A 17807-nucleotide genomic window follows, 5' to 3' on the forward strand; every position below is an offset into this window, starting at 1 on the left:
ATTAATCACATCCAAAATAAAAGTTTATGTTTACATAATATATGTGTGTGTATTTATTATGTATATATAAATACACACACATGCATGGATATATTTAAGACCCTTGTGTTGTATTTTGTCAGGTGGAAATCTTGACGTCTCTATACCATCTGAATCTGTATGTGGACGAGACAAAACCAAAACTGTGTCTTCGACCATCCTGTTCCACTGCAGTCCTACGGCAGGAGAAGGTATCCCAGAATTCCTTCTGGAGACGGATGGCTGCCAGTATCTGTTTGTTTGGCACACCTCCACCGTTTGTGAATTTTTGTGAGTATCACTTGCGGCTAAACATACTTTTTTTAGACCATTATTTGGCAATTCTACAACATAGATTTGTTAGCCAAGTAAGTCTGAGTGTAATACACTGGTTTTCCCATAGTTCATCCAACTCAGTGGACCCACACAGCACTGATGGAGGGGAGGAGCATGCTGGATTGTCTGGGCGGAGTCAGGCATTAGGGGCGGTGCTTAGCTTGCTGTTGGTTGTGCTGACAATCTGTTTGCTTGTTCTTCTGCTGCACAAACGAGACAGGAGGTAAATGCCACTTACATTTATGTGTGATTTTTAAAAATTTATTTTTAAACTAATACTAAGTTCATGACAAGTACTTTTTTTTTTTTTAAAGAAATTAATACTTTGGATGCATTAAGTTGTTCAAAGATGAGAGTAAAAACATTTATAATATTAGAAAGGATTTCTGTTTCAAATAAATGTTCTTTTGAGCTCACTATTCATCACAGAATCCCTAAAAAAAATTAATTATGACAACTATTGGCAACTCTTAATGACAACTACACTGCCATTCAAAAGTTTGGCATTAGTAAGATTTTAGATGTTCTTTAAAGAAGTCTTTTCTGCCTCAAGGCTGCATTTATTTAATTAAAAATGCTGAAAAAAAACAGTGGTATTGTGAAATATTATTGTAATTTAAAATAGCATTTTTCAATTTTAATGTACTTGAAAATAGAATTTATTTCTGTGACGCAAAGCTGAATTTTCAGCATCACTACTCCAGTCTTCAGTGTCACGTGATCCTTCAGAAGTCATTCTAATATTCTGATTTATTATCAATGTTGAAAACGGTTATGCTGCTTAATATTTTTTTAGAACCTGTGATACTTTTCTCAGAATTCCTTGATGAATAAAACGTTAAAAAAACAGTATTTATTTAAAATAGATTTTTTTGTAACAATATACACTACCGTTCAAAGTTTGGGGTCTGTAAATTTTCTTTTCAATTCTTTCTTTGAAAAAAAAAAAAAAAAAAAAAAAAAAAAAAAATGTTTTTATTTAGCAAAGATGTGTTAAATTGATAGAAAGTTATAGTAAAGACTTATATTGTTAGAAAAAGATTTATATTTTAAATAAATGCTGTTCTTTTTAACTTATTATTCATCAAAGGATCCTGAAAAAGTATCACAGTTTCCAAAAAAATATTAAGCAGCTTGTTTCCAACATTGATAATAAATTAGCATATTAGAATGATTTCTGAAAATTGAATTCTGAAAATGTAGCTTTGCCATCACAGGAGTAAATCACATTTTAAATTAAAATAAAATTAAAAATTAAAAAAAAAATTTTTTAATTGTAATAATTTTTTGATATATATATTTATATATATATATATATATATTTATATTTTATTTATATATATATATATATATATATATATATATATATATATATATATATATTTATATTTTATTTATATATATATATATATATATATATATATATATGTGTGTGTGTGTGTGTGTGTGTGTGTGTGTGTGTATGTGTGTGTGTGTGTGTGTGTGTGTGTGTGTGTGTGTGTGTGTGTGTGTTTATATGTATGTGTATATATATATATCTATATATATATATATATATATATATATATATATATATATATATATATATATATTATTATTATTATTAGTTATACCAAAACTTTTTAATGGTAGTGTAAATATATAGTAATGTTAGTCATAAAACCAATTTATTAATAATATAGGAATTCTGTTGGAGCTGCACTGTAAAGAATATATATTTCAATGCTGTAAATAAAACTGATTATTTTATGACTTTTGTAAAATGTTACTATTTGTAAAATTAACCAGAAAATTAAAAAAAAAAACACTTTACAATAAGGTTAATTAAAATTAGTTAACTACTTTAGTTAACATGAACTTTTACAGCAATTAATAATCTTAGTTAATGTCAGCATTTACTAATGCATTATTAAAATCACAAGTTGTGTTTAATATTAGTAATGCACTGTGAACTAACATGAACAAACAATGAGAAACTGTATTTTTATTAACTAACATTAACAAAGATTAATAAATAGTGTAATGTATTGTTCATTGTTCATTCGTGTTAGTTGATACATAGACTAATGTTAATAAATGATTGTAAAGTGTTACTGAAAATTGTTTCTACACCATTTTTTAGACAGTATGCTTATTATGAATTTATGTATTTTTAGGCAACTTGTAATACAGAAAGTGTCAAGCTGCTGCAGGAAAGGAAATCCAGTATCCTACAAATACTCCAGGGTAACATTTATTTTTATTTGGATGTTTTACAAGAAGTAAAAAATGAGCAGAGTGAGAATAAACACAAAACTCTTTTATTGTTTTTCTGTTCGTCTCTCCATATAGGTGAACACAGATGAGGACGGATGTGAAGATGAGATGGAATGGCTAATGGAAGAGACCGGGACGCCCACACGGGAGCCTCAAGAAAACGGTCACATCACCACCAAACCGGTCAGCGCAGACGCCCTGCGCTCCTTCTCCCTGGACGAGCAGGACAGCGAGGACGAGGTGCTCACAGTCCCAGGGGTGCGAATCGCCCCGTCTTCGTCCACTTCCTCAAGGCTGCAATCAGCTTTGCTGAAAGCAGAGAGCGATGAGGATCTGGTCGGGCTCCTGGTGGACACGCGGAGCAGAAATAAGACCAGATACAGCGATAGAAACCAGAGGAAACCTCAGCCGGACCCTGATGACAGCGATGAGGATTTACTTAAAGTCTGAGGGCGCCGAGCGGCCCGAACTGAACTTTTGAATGTCTCTGCCACCACGCTCCAAGTGTTTATTTGCTCCATTTTGGGTTTTCTAAAGGGAAATCTCTCTGTGAGCTGTTTACCTAACAGCTTTCAAGAGCAAGTTGGACGACTCGTCCACTAAATAGACTCGATGCCTTTTTTGACAAAAGAAGTTTTTGTCATTTGATCGTTTATTTGTTCGTGTGTTCGGTTTTCCATTGATTAAGATGAATCGTGTACAGCATCATGTGTATGTGAATTTGGTCTCCCACAAACCGGACTATATAGATTTTTTTTTTATTGTTATTTAAAGATTTTGGGGTACTGTTTTTTTGTTAATTCACCAGCTCACTGGAAAAAATACACTGTTCTTTGAAATAATTAAGGATGATTGTGGCAGATACAGTCAAAGATCTTTTCTAAACTACAATCTTAAGCAGTATTCCACATATCTTGAGCCATGTAGCACCGAGAGGAGATTGATCCGCTTTGTCAAGTTAATATTTAAATCACAAACCTTTGAATATCATGCTTCACATTTGCGTTACGCATTGACATTCACATTTTAGCTTTAGCTGCGTTCATCTAAACCATAACATCCACCTGTTGGGTGTTTTGTGCAATGCTTTTTCCCTCTTGTTCTGATAAAAAGCATGTTCTAATTGCCCTAATAGAACACAGAGCACATACAGAGATTTAGTGCCATGAAGAAATAACATTGCATGTGTGACTGCTGCAGGCTTCCTTTAGAATCATAATTTCTCATCGCAATCAGAAGGAAAATTATTGCAATTCACTGTGTGGGGTTTATTTGCGTTATTTTTTTAGTAACACTTTACAATAAGGTTCAGTTCATTTATGTGGCATTGTGATGGTAAAAGATAATGAGATGGGAGGAAAAATTGTATTTTAGTTCTTTTGCATTCACTCATAAAACATTTGAGTTCTCTAAAGAAACTTGCTTTGCTCTCAAAACAATTGCATTTGATAGAAACGTTTTGTTCATTCTCAAAACTTTTGCATTTAAGCATAAAATGTTTGAGTTCCCCAGAAAAACTTTTGCATTCCCTCACAAACTATTGCATTGCATTGATTGTTTGTAAAACTTTTGCAGTTCCCTAAGAAATGTTTTGTTCACTCTCAAAACTTATTTCGATTGCATAACATTTCCTCTCCTTTGAGAAACGTTACATTTGTTCGCAAAACTTGTGCATTGAAGCGTAAAACTTTTGCATTCCCCCGAGAAACCTCTGCATTCTCTTGCAAAACTAATGCAGTTGATCATAAAACTTTAGCGTTTTTTAAAGAAATATTTTGTTTACTCTTAAAACTTTTGTTTGATTGCATAACGTTTCTTCTCCCTTGAGAAACGTTGCGTTAGTTCTCAAAACTTTTGCATTTAGGCATAAAACTTTTACATTCTCCAGAACAACTTTCGCAGTTTCTTGCAAAACTATTGCGTCTGATTGTAAAACCTTTGCAGTTCTTTTGTTTGTGAACATGTGGTCTTTCCTGAGAAACGTGTTAATTCGCAAAACTTTTGCATTTAATCGTAAAACTTTTGCATTCCCCCTAAAATTTTAGCGTTCACTTGCAAAATTTTTGTTTTTGATCATAAAACTTTTGCATTGTTCTGAGAACCTTTGTTTGGTCACTAAAACTATTTGATCATAAAAATTCCCTGATACTTTTTTCGTTTTTTTTTTTTTTTTTTTTTCATTATTTGTGTTCCGCTGAGAAGCATTTGCGAAATGATTGCATTTAAGCGTAAAACTTTTGCGTTCCCCCGAAAAACTAATGCATTCTCTCGCAAAATTTTTGCATTTGATCGTAAAACTTTTGCAGTTCAGTTTTGTTTGATTGTGATTTTGTTTTGTTCACTCACAGATCTTTTGTTTGATTGCATAACTTTTCATCTCCCTTGAATTTTTGCGTTTAAGCATAAAACTTCTGCATTCCACAGAAAAACGTTTGCATCCCCTCGAAAAAAACTATTGCGCTTGATTGTAAAACTTTTGCAAAAACTTTTGCAGTTCTCTTAGAAACTTGTTTGTGAACATGTGGTCTTTCCTGAGAAATGTTAATTTGCAAAACTTTTGCATTTAAGCATAAAACGTTTGCGTTACCTCAATAAATTTTTGCGTTCACTTGCAAAATTTTTGTTTTTAAACTTTTGCGTTGTTCTGAGAACCTTTGTTTGCTCACTAAAACTATTTGATCATAAAAATTCCGATACTTTTTTCATTCTTTTTTTTATTATTATATTAGTGTTCTGCTGAGAAACATTTGCAAAACTCAAGCATTTGCTTGCAAAACATTGTTTCATCAAGAAACTTGGTTTGCTCACAAAACTATTGCATTTGATTGGTTCTCAAAGAAACATTTTGTTCACTCTCAAAACTTTTGTTTGTTCACAAAACATTTGCATTTAAGCATAAAACTTTTGCATTCCCCAGAGAAACTTCGGCATTCTTAGCAAAATTATTGCATTTGATCGTAAAACTTTTGCGGTTCTCTAAGAAACGTTTCGTTCACTCTAAAAACTTTTGTTTAATTGCGTAGCTTTTGCTGAGACACATTGAGTTTGTTCGCAAAACATTTGCTTTACCTCTAAACTTTTGTGATCACTTGCAAAACGTTTTTTTTTTTTTATTATAGGACTTTTGCATTGGTCTGAGAACCTTTGTTTGCTCACGAAAACTGTCATCGTAAAAACTTTTTTGCATTCCCTGATATTTTTTTCGCCCTGTTTTTTTCTCATAGCGTAAAAATGTTTTGTGTTCCTCAGAAACTTTTGCCTTCCTTTGCAAAACTATTGCATTTGATTTGTAAAACATTTGCAGTTCTCTAAGAAACTATTGCGTTTGATCACAAAACGTTTGCGGTTCTCTAAGAAATGTTTTGTTCACAAAATTTTCGTTTGATTTGTATAACTTTTGCTATCCCTTGAGAAACGTTGTTCGTTTGCAAAACTTTTGCATTTAACCGTAAAACTTTTGTGTTCCCCAGAGAAACGTTTGCATTCCCTCGCAAAACTGTTGCAATTGATTGTAAAACTGGTGCAGTTCTCTAGGAAATGTTTTGTTCACTCTCAAAACTTTTGTTTTCATAACGTTGTTTGTTTGCAAAACTTTTGCATTTGAATGTAAAACTTTTGCATTCTCCCAAGAAACGTTTGCATTACCTCAAACTTTAGCGTTCACTTGCAAAACATTTGTTTTTGATCATAAAACTTTTGCATTCCCAGATTTTTTTTTTTCGTTTGTTTTTTGTTTGTAGCATAAAAATGTTAGTTTCCATGAGAAACATTTGCAAAACTCAACCATTTGTTCGCAAAACATTCGCGTTTCCTCAAGAAATTTACTCGCAAGACATTTGTGATGGAAGTTATATGAGGTTGGAGGGAAAACTACATTTTAGTGCGTTTTATTAACAGAATTTATTAATATTTTAATTTTAGAAATATTATTTCATGTTTGTTCCTAATGCATTAACTAATGTATTAGAAAAGCATTAGAATTTGCAATTTACCTAGATTAATAAATTCTGTAAAAGTATTGTTCATTGTAAGTTGGCGACATCTAATGCACTAACTGAACAAACTGAACTTTATAGTAAAGTGTTACCTATTATTTAATCATTTTTCTGTTATTTTTATTTACGTTTTGCACAGGAAAATTCATTGCCTATGACAGAAGCCACAAGTAAAGCAGGTGTCAGAAAGCCTTTTACAAAGCACTTTTCCCATTAGTGTGAATTGTTGTTTCCAGCTGCATTAACCGAATACAACACGCTGATGTTTTATTTGCTGAATCAGTTTCGGCTCACGTTGTTCTGCTGACATTGAGAAAGATGCATATGGTGACACAAGTTGTGTTGCTCTCCAGAAATGATTTACCAAAATGTTTTTCTCACATGGCAGTGAAGGTACAACAGGACACCGGTCCTGTCTAACAGCATGTGTACAGTGTTTTTCACTCTGGCTCAATGCTCTTTGCTCTAATATTTTGTCTCATAGGCTTGTATTACCATCCGTCAGTGTATTCCTCACATATATGGTTGCCAAATAAAGCCACACCAGTTCTGTATATCTGTCATAACTCACTGTTCCCGAGACGGTACATCAGGATGCATTAAGGCATGCCTGGATGTCTATTTTAGTACTTTGCACTTTGGTGGACAGTTTTTTTTTTTTTTTTTTTTCCTGTCTTTTAGGGCAGACGGTGGACGGTGCACTTGATAGCTGTTGATCACGTGCTCCTCCTCTCCTTACTGAAAAAATGTCTGCACCTGCTGTTTGGCATATTGTACAATACACTTCTCTCAAATACTTAAAGAAAAGGTCCTGAGGTGGTCTTTTTTTCCTGATAGAGGCTTTAGCTCTTCTCAGACTGTACTTGTCATGTTTTACAGCATCTTGTTTTGGGATTCTAATAGTTTATGCTGAGATATTATGGCATTATTTCAATAAAACTATCAGCTCCTCGGCATGCATTTTTATTAGGAGTTATTGTGGTTCATCATCTCCCAAATAGTCTGAGGGCTCGCTCGACCAATTGAATCAAACCAGTGTTTTAGTTTTTATTTTATTAATAATTTTATTTATTTTTTGCGATGTGGTTTTGTCATTTTTATATATATATATATATATATATATATATATATATATATATATATATATATATATATATATATATATATATATATATATATATATATATATATATATTTTTTTTTTTTTTTTTTTTTTTTTTTAAAAATTTAATAATTTAGATTTAATTTCTTTTTCATTTAGTATTAGTTTTAGTTTAGTTGTTTTAGTTTCAATTAATTTCAGTTAGAAAAGTTAACAAACTAAATGACCATTACAACTTAAATAATCTAATCTGTTTTGACTAATAACTGTTTTTTTTTTTTTTTGGTACAGTTTTAGCATTTGTTTGTTTATTTATTTATAAATTTAAAATTTGAATGCTTCATAATTATTTGTCAGTTGTCAAGAAACCATTTTTAATGTTCATTTAGCCTTTATTTTGCCTTTCATCTAATATTTTATTTTATTTTTTTTATTTTATCCATTAAGGTCTAGACAAAAAGTCTACCCAGAGTGTTCCAGGGTTTATTTTATTTTATTTTATTTTATTTTATTTTATTTTTTATTAAAGTCTAGACAAAAAAAAGTCTACCCAGAATGTTCCAGGGTTTATTTTATTTTATGTATTTTATTCTATTTTATCCATTAAAGTCTAGACAAAAAGTCTACCCAGAGTCTTCCAGGGTTTATTCAGGGTTTATTTTATTTTATTCATTAAAGTCTAGACAAAAAAAGTCTACCCAGAGTGTGTCAGGGTTCAATTAGTAATGGTTTAGTAAGCAATCTTTGACAATGTCTGTTGATAAACTTACTGAACCGTTTTCATACAACACCTGCTAAACAGAAATTACACAGATTACGTAACAGGCTTCAGATGTCACTGGGGTTAAAATGTAACTTGGTGGCCCCTGTCCCATCCCAGCGTGTAATTGGTCAACCACAGCATGAATATATCAAATTTCAACCTCCTCTGGACTTTTGGTCAGCCAGCTGTGGGTAAATACCCTGTACCTCATCCTAGCAGACCTCTTTTTACAGCTGCAGATGCCTTCAGGTCCTCCACCACCAGGCGTACAGTGACCATGACCACTTTCGAAGACATCTTAGAGGAGGCCGGCAAATTCGGTCGGAGCCAGATGCGAATTGTCTCCATATTCTGTTTGGTCTCCGTACCGTTTTCTTTCATATATGTGGGGATTGTATTCCAAGGCTTCACACCCGAACATTGGTGCCGTGACCCGGCCGTTACTGAGATTCGGGAAACATGCGGCTGGAGTCTTCAAGACGCACGGAGGGCGACTGTACCCTTGATGAACAGCTCCACAGGGGTGATGTACAGTCAGTGTCAGAGATTGGATGTGGATTGGAACGCCACCGGTCTAACCTGCGATAATCCAGAAAATGAGCTCATCCAGGCCCAGCTGTCTACTCTACCGATGACGGGCTGTACAGAGGGCTGGGAGTACGACTATGAAGGGAGACAGTCGTTCGTCACTGAGGTGAGTGGTGGAATCACAAAACAAACTCTAATGCTAATAACAGTGTGAAGTTCAATGAGAGAACAAAATGTCTGACGTATGATCTCTCTGTTGCAGTTTGACCTAGTGTGCACAGACGCCTGGTATGTTGACATGTTCCAGGCCACGCTCAGTGTTGGTTTCTTAGTGGGCAGCATTGCAATCGGATACTTCGCAGACAAGTATGACTGATGCTTACTACTGGGTTTCCCAATTCCCCTTCTCTTATTTTTTTAACCATTTAAATTTAATTCATTAATCAATTTACATTTCATATGGATGCATTTTTTTTAATCTAAAAATCCTTAAAACTGATAAGTAGCACTTAAATGTGGCTAAAAAAAAAAAAAATGCCAGTGCAGGAAGACAAAATGTGTTGAAGACACTCTACCAGTCAAAAATTTTTGAACAGTAAATTTGTAATGTTTTTAAAGAAGTCTCTTCTGCTCCAAGCCTGCATTTATTTGATCCAAAGTACAGCAAAAACAGTAAAAAAAAAATCTGACAATTTTTTACTATTTAAAATAACTGCTTTCTATCTGAATATATTATAAAATATATTTATTCCTGTGATCAAAGCTAAATTTTCAGCATCATTACTCCAGTCTTCAGTGTCACACGATCCTTCAGAAATCATTATAATATGCTGATTTGCTGTTCAAGAAACATTTATTATTATTATTATTATTATTATTATTATTATTATTATTGTCAATATTTAAAATAGTTGAGTTGTGAAATTATACACTATACCATTCAAAAGCTTCGAGTCAGTATAATTTTTTGGGGGAAAAGAAATTATAGAAATTAATATTTTTATTTAGCAAGGATGCTTTAGATTGATCAGAAGTGATGATAATTAGACATTAATAATGTTACAAATGTATAATGTTATAAATGCTGTCCTTCTGAACTGTCTGTTTATCAAAGAAACCTGAGAAAATTCTACTCAGCTGTTTTCAACATCATAATAATAATAATAATAACAAAGGTTTTTGAGCAGCAAATCAGAATATTAGAATGATTTCTGAAGGATCATGTAACTGGAGTAATGATGCAAAAAATTCAGCTTTGAAATCACAGAAATAAATTAAATTTTTTAAATACTTTGGATCAAATAAATGCAGGTGAGCAGAAGAGACTTCTTTACAAAACATTAAAAATCTTACTGTTCAAAAACTTTTGACTGGTAGTGTATATTCAAATAGAAAACAGCTATTTTTAATTGTAATAATATTGCACAATATTACTGCTTTTACTGCATTTTTTAAATTAAATTAATGCGATTTTGAAAACATAAAAATCCCTAAACAGTAGTGTACATTTTATCACACAGTGTACAAAATAAAAGCCAAGACCATTTTTGCAAACAGCTTGATTGACAGGAGATCTGTCCAATCTGCCATTCTGCCCAACAAACAAATCAAACAGAGTAGATTCATTTGTGGATATTCACATCTTTCCATGATTTAAATAAAATACGTTCTGATGTTCATTCGTAGTTTTTTTCGTGCTTTAAGTAAAGAAGAAAAGACAATCGGTTCACGTGTCAATTGATCTATCAGGAAACATTAAAGGGCCACAAAACGGTATTGATTGTTTGAATTTCTTAAAGGGGTCATCGGATGCCCATTTTCCACAAGTTGATATGATTTTTAGGATCTTAATGAAAAGTCTATAATATACTTTGGTTAAAAATTCTCAATGGTTGTGTAAAACACCCTTTTTACCTTGCCAAAATCAGCTCTGCAAAAATCATCTCATTTTGGTCGAGGCTGCTTTAAATGCAAATGAGCTCTGCTCGCCCCGCCCCTCTCTTCTCTCTGTGATGTGAGGAGTCTGTTTACTTTAGCCGCGTTTAGCCGCTAAACTTGCTAACTAGCACTTTATTAGTAAAGATGATCGCAAAGATTCATAAAAAAAACCCTTATACTCACTTCTGCTGTAAGTGAAGCTGGATCTCAAATGTTTTGCACGAACACAGACGGATATATGTAGATCGGGAGGTGCATTCACTTCACAAACAAACGTAATCCACTGCATCTTCAGCAGCTCAGATGTCGGGAGTAAACGATGACCGCTATGTTCATTATTACATCCAGCAACACAACACCTCAATCGCTCAATCGGAGATATTCTTGTCTAATTTACATCACTGCTCCGGCATTGAAACAAAGAGGTTGGACTGTTACAACTGATCTGAGGTAAGACGCTCATGTCAATCAACTATCGTGGGAGCGGCCTCTGTGGGTGTGACGCCACAACGACAGGCATCTGAGAATGGCTCGATTTGAAAAAGGGGATATTATTTTTACAGATTAATTAAAAACCACTGCATGGATTTTTATCATTATAGGGTAGATTTGTACATGCACTGCCAACACACATTAATGTTCAAACAACATGTTAAAGTGAACTTAGCATCCTGATAACTGATTCACATGTTCTAATGTTTTCTTTCAGATACGGCAGAATGAAGAGTTTCCTAATGACCAACTTCTTCATCGGAGTAACAGGGATTCTAGTGGCGACGTCCCCTAATTACATCGCCCTGCTGGTGTTCAGAGCTCTCTTTGGCTTTGGAACGAAGGGCGGCTGGATGGTTGGATACGTGCTAAGTAACAAAACAATTTCAATTTATTCAAATACACATAAATAAGTTGTTGTTTCAGTTCAGGTGCAGTGGTATTGCATTAAAAGTTTACTAGGATCCTTGATAGTTCAGATATCCTCATGTTTACATCTCTTGTTTTTCTGGCTGCAGTCACAGAGCTGGTTGGGGTGGAGTACAGGAGGATGGTGGGAGTGACCTATCAGATGTTCTTCAGCTTGGGCATTCTCATCCTCCCTCTCTTAGCTTACTTCATACCAAACTGGCGCTGGCTACAGGTGGTCTTCACCATACCTTACATATGCTTCCTGACATACTACTGGTAAGAGCCTGTACATAGTGCATTACTGTTATGTGCAATTCAGATATTCAGAGTCTTCAGAAGGCTGAATTTAAAGGGATAGTTCAAACAAAAATAACAATTCTGTCAATAATTACTTCACCTCATGTTGTTCCAAACCTGTAAGACCTTTGTTCATGTTTGAAACACAAATAATGATATTTTTGATGACATCCGAGAGCTTTATGACCCTGCTTAGACAGCAACGCAACTACGTTCAAGGCCTAAAAAGGTAGTAATGTTAATTGTTAATTGTTGTGAAATGTTATGAAGCTACGAGAATACATTTTGTGCGCAAAATAAAACAAAAGTTATGGTGTTAATGAACAATTTCTTAATTCACGAGAGTACCATGATGCATACATGTGCATTCCTCTGCTCCTATTTTCTTTGTTTCATAAAATTACGGTTGAACCACTGATGTCACATGCACTACTTTAACAATGTCCTTACTACATTTCTGGGCCTTGAACAGGTCAGTTGCATTGCTGTCTATGTAGGGTCAGAAAGCTCTCAGATTTAATCAAAAATATCTTAATTTGTGTTCTGAAGATGAAAGAAGGCCTTATGGGTTTATTTAAGATTTATTTACTTGTTTGTGTGCAAATTTGTATTGGAATATTGTGTCCCTCTATAATCCCCACCAACCCACCTAGTTTTCTATCTAATTCTTATAAAATTTAAATGAAAAGATTAGATTAGATTAAATATAAACTAACATACAAATAACATACAAATACTGTAGTATAAGACCTTTGATGTGTACATCTTCAAGATACACTATGTTTTAAAAAGAAATCAATGGTCAGCAAAAATGTATTAAACTCAGTGTTGCCAAGTCTGCAGTTTTCCTGAGGAATTGGGCTACTGAAACACTGTTGCCTCGATTTGTTTTTCGTGTCCGCAGGTTTAAGCGACCCCAATAATGTCATATTTAGCCCCTGGAATACGAATTTACCAAGAGAATCCCGACAAAAAAAAATGTGTATTTTACAGCCAGGAACGCAATTGGGCTGGTTTTTGGGCTACTTTTGAGAAGCAATTAGGGGGTTTTGTTGTGAAAACCTGGCAACCCTGATTAAACTGTTCCATAGTGACAGTAATGACATTTATAATGTTACAAAAGAATTCTATTTAAAATAATTCCAGCATATTAGAATGGTTTCTAAAGGATCATGTGATACTGAAGACTGAATGGTAGTATGTCTATTTGATATGTGATTTTTTTCATTTAAAAAATGTCATTTTTAGGTCACGTTCACATAATCTAAACGCATATTTCCAGATGATGAACTCTTTATCAACTGAACATTATAATGTTTTAACATTGTCATTATTCTCTCCAAACCATATCTGATTTAAGATGAATACAAAGAACAATCTTGACCAGGGTGTATATTCATTTAGGATATTTACTTGTAGTTGGGTCATTCCGTGTCAGCTCAACCAGAGGTACCCGGTTCAAATTTTTGATTTTGCTAATATTTTTTCTGAAGAAAGATAGAGATTTGTAGTGATGAAGACCAAAATATAAAATGTCATGGATGAATATTTACTGAGTAATTCACTATTGTGTAGAGAGGGGTCAAAATGGCAATTTTCATGTAAGATTCAGAGCCAAAATTCAGGAGTGTAACAATGACTTAAGAAAGATGGCAGCATCATAATGTTATTTTTACACAGAGATTGGTAGGTCTGTTAATAAAATCTTTTGACTTTAGCAATCTTTGTTACATTATGTGCCAATGGTGACCATTTAAAAATTTTTTAATTAATATTTTTAAGGCCCTATATGTTTCGGTTCCAGAGATATTGGAAGTTTAATATGACTCTAGGAGTAAATCATTAAAAGGTACATTCAGTGGTCAAAAACCAAATGTGGGTCAGTTTGCAAAAATATGATACTTCTTTTATTTTGAAAAGGAATGTCTGAAGAACAAATAATGTTGAAACTAGAGGTCTATCTTGTTTCCTTCTGCCAAGAAAACTGCATTGAACACCTGTTTGAGTGCAATAAATATTCTTTTTTCAAAGTCTGTGTGCATATAATTCAAGAAGTATTGAAGATATTGCAATTTTGAGATTTCAGATTCTAGTTTTTAATAAACCTCTGGAATCTTAATTTTCAAGGCCCTTTATTGCTCAGTTCCAGAGATATGGTGACCTCAATGAGGCTCCATGTTTAGATTATTGAATATTACCCATTTTCAGTGGTTGAAAACCAAATGTTGGTCTCTTTGTATGCAGTTGATACTAATTTCATTTAAAGACAGATGTCTGAAGAATAAATAATGTTGAAATTAGAATTAGTATCTCAGGTGAAAATTGCCATTTTGAAATTGCCCCTCTACAAAACAGTGGATTATTCAGTAAATATTCATCCATGATATTTAATATTTTGGCTTTCATGGTCTTTCTTCAGAAAAAATAGTAGCAAAATCCAAAATTTGAGCTGGGGAAGTTTTTGAAATTTTGCTGATTTGATGACCCGGTAAAAAGTTAAACTATGATTGATAAATGTAGTCATTTTGCATAATTTAAAATACAATGTGAATTTCAGGTTTATCCCTGAATCACCAAGATGGCTTCTAAGCCAAAACAAGAGAAAGGAAGCACTGGAGGTCACAAAAGCGATAGCCAAAGAGAACGGAAAGACACTGTCCAAGAAAATTGAGGTACAGAGTTTACATTAAAATGATGAGCATAAAATAACGCTGAATGTCCAGATGTCTCTTAACGTCCAAATTTATCCATCAGACCCTGACTGATGACAACACAGACTCAGCCTCAACTGCGTCTTTCATGGACCTGTTCAAGACTTCCAAACTTAGAAAATTCACATTCATCCTGAGCTTCAACTGGTACGCTAGATCTTAAACGCCACGTTAAGTACAGTGAACGTGTATTTGTAACCGTTTGCCCGTTGTATCCCCAGGTTCACCAGTGCTGTGGTTTACCAGGGTCTCATTATGAGGCTGGGAATCCTCGGAGGAAACGTATACGTGGACTTCCTCATATCTGGAATCGTGGAGTTGCCAGCAGCTTTTCTCATCCTCCTTACTATTGAGCGAATTGGCCGACGGCTTCCTTTTGCAACTGCGAATATCGTGGCAGGGGCGGCCTGCTTAATCACAGCGTTCATCCCTGACAGTGAGTTACCATTTAAATTTGACTGGAAACAGGTGATTATATATATATTAATGTAAAATATTATTTCTGTCACAGGTATGTTCTGGTTAAAAAGTGCTGTTGCTTGTGTTGGACGGCTGGGCATCACTGTGGCTTTTGAAATGGTAGTGTTTGTGAATGCTGAACTATATCCCACTGTTATCAGGTAAGTAAATATATATGATTTCTACAGTTTCGTACTGTAAGTAAATGGTTGTTTTTGGTCACGTTGGTCAGTAATGCTACTCTCTGATGTTGTTTGACTCAGAAATCTGGGTGTTTCAGCCTGCTCTACGTTGTGTGACATTGGCGGGATTATAGCACCGTTCCTGCTCTACAGGCTTGCTGTCATCTGGCTGGAACTACCTCTCATAATTTTCGGTATACAGTTGGATACAGTTTGTATACAGTTGAAATGAGTTGTTTGTGTTGTGAGGTAGACCACCAAACATAACTAATTAACCTTGAGATGCAGGAAAATGACATCCTGAAACCTGATTGTCTGATGGTACACACATAGTCTCAAACACTTCACTACAAACTGCAGGACATATATACATATATATATATATATATATATATATATATATATTTCAAGCTTTAACAGACCTACAAAAATGGATACTAACATAACGTATGATGACATTAAAAAAATAAATAATAATAATAACAGTAATACACAAAATAACTACATTTAATATAATAATATATACACTACCACTCAAGTTTTTGAACAGTAAGATTTCTTCTCCTCACCAAGCCTGCATTTATTTGATCCAAAGTACAACAAAAACAGTAACATTTTGAAATATTTTTACTACTTAAAATAACTGTTTTCTATTTAAATATACTTTAAAATGTAATTTATTCCTGTGATTTCAAAGCTGAATTTTAGCATCATTACTCCAGTCACATGATCCTTCAGAAATCATTCTAATATTCTGATTAACTGCTCAAAAAATGTTTATTATTATTATTATTATGTTGAAAACAGCCGATTAGAATTTGTCAGGTTTCTTTGATGAATAGAAAGTTCAGAAGAACAGCATCTGAAGTAGAAATCTTTTGTAACGTTTCTTTATTATCACTTTTGATCAATTTAAAGCATCCTTGCTAAATAAAAAGTATTAATTTCTATAATTTCTTTAAAAAAAAAGAAGAAATCATAGACTCCAAACTTTTAAATGGTATAGTGAGAAATGGAGTAATGGTGCTGAAAATGTAGCTTTGAACACAGGAATAATTTACGCAAATGACTACATAAATGACAAAAAAAAATGTTATTTTAAATAGAAAATATATTTCAGAATTGTACTGTTTTGCTGTACTTTGGATCAAATAAATGCAGGCTTGGTGAGCAGAAGAGACTTTAAAAACATTAAAAATCTTACTGTTTAAAAACTTTTGACTGGTAGTTGTTGTTTATTATTAATACATAATATATTAATAGAAATGTAAACATTTTTATATATCTGAGATTTTATGTTGGAAAAAATATGAACTGGTAAATGTACTATTACAATTTTTTATGAATATATAAATAAATATACATATTATAACAAAAGTATAACAAAAATAAATACATTATATTTAATATATATAATAAATCTGCGATTTATGTTACTTAAAAAAGTTGGGAAAAGCATGTATTTACTAATTATTTATAGCTTATATGAAAATGCACTATAATATTAAATAATATAGAAATTATATTTTTTAAAGTATATGTCATTTATAATATATATATTTGTGATTTGTTACTTGTTTAAAAAGTTACAAAAATCGTCAGCAAAAAGTGGCCTCTGGCAAAGCGAATTATGTATTATATGTTGTATGATATGTATAGATATATTAATACTAGATATACACCATTTTATTTATTTATTTAAATATGGTTTTTGCTTCCTGAATGGTGCAGTTACAGAATCTACCACTAGGGGCTAGCAGGGTCACTCTTGACCATGATGTTTTGACATTGAGTATGTTTTTAGTGTCAGTGTGAGGCTTTTGAAGTGAACGTTGTCTCTCACAGGTGCTCTTGCGTTTGTGGCCGGTGGACTGGTTCTGCTGTTACCTGAAACCAAAGGTATGCCTCTTCCAGAAACCATTGATGACATCGAATGTCCAAACAGGTGAGGTTTTACTGCACATGTTGGCCATGGTAACCTTTGTCACCTTAAACCTTTCTTTACAAATGTGAACTGTACATGCAGAAACAAAGAAAACCAGCTGAAGAGTCAACAGCTAGAGAATCTGCTGCCTTCTGATGTGACAACGAACAAAGAAGTTACCGCAGTCTGAATAACCCGAGACAGAAAACAACAACCTCCCTTAACCCCCTTTTTTTTTTATTAAGTAATGCTGCTTACCCCCTCTCAAAATATACAAACTGAAATCACCTTCTCATTAATCAACTTTTGCCATTCCAATAAAAGTTAATGAACAGTTTGAATATTTTCAGCCTTAAAATATGAATTTGATTTGGTAATCAAGCCAAAAAAAGGAC

At 33.3% G+C, this 17807-nt stretch overlaps 2 protein-coding genes across 2 annotated transcripts in view; both read left to right on the forward strand.

Annotated features, from left to right (window-relative positions):
• The window catches only part of igf2r (insulin-like growth factor 2 receptor), a 45145-nt gene extending 37574 nt beyond the window's left edge, over positions 1 to 7571 (forward strand). Inside the window, 4 exon segments of the mRNA XM_051138461.1 lie at positions 123 to 309; positions 422 to 577; positions 2511 to 2580; positions 2686 to 7571. Coding sequence (XP_050994418.1) covers positions 123 to 309; positions 422 to 577; positions 2511 to 2580; positions 2686 to 3060 — 788 coding nt within the window. The 3' untranslated portion in view covers positions 3061 to 7571.
• Positions 7572 to 8672: 1101 nt separating this feature from the next.
• Positions 8673 to 17758, forward strand: slc22a2 (solute carrier family 22 member 2). The gene is made up of 11 exons (XM_051138200.1): positions 8673 to 9164; positions 9261 to 9364; positions 11646 to 11800; positions 11947 to 12115; positions 14694 to 14808; positions 14891 to 14994; positions 15069 to 15283; positions 15359 to 15467; positions 15570 to 15682; positions 17334 to 17433; positions 17515 to 17758. Exons 1-11 carry the CDS (start codon positions 8748 to 8750, stop codon positions 17600 to 17602), a joined length of 1689 nt encoding a protein of 562 aa, XP_050994157.1. The 5' UTR covers positions 8673 to 8747; the 3' UTR covers positions 17603 to 17758.
• The last annotated feature ends 49 nt before the right edge of the window (positions 17759 to 17807 follow it).

The sequence above is a fragment of the Labeo rohita genome, chromosome 20 (genome assembly GCF_022985175.1).
Source record: "Labeo rohita strain BAU-BD-2019 chromosome 20, IGBB_LRoh.1.0, whole genome shotgun sequence".
In the NCBI taxonomy this organism is placed as follows: Eukaryota; Metazoa; Chordata; class Actinopteri; order Cypriniformes; family Cyprinidae; genus Labeo; species Labeo rohita.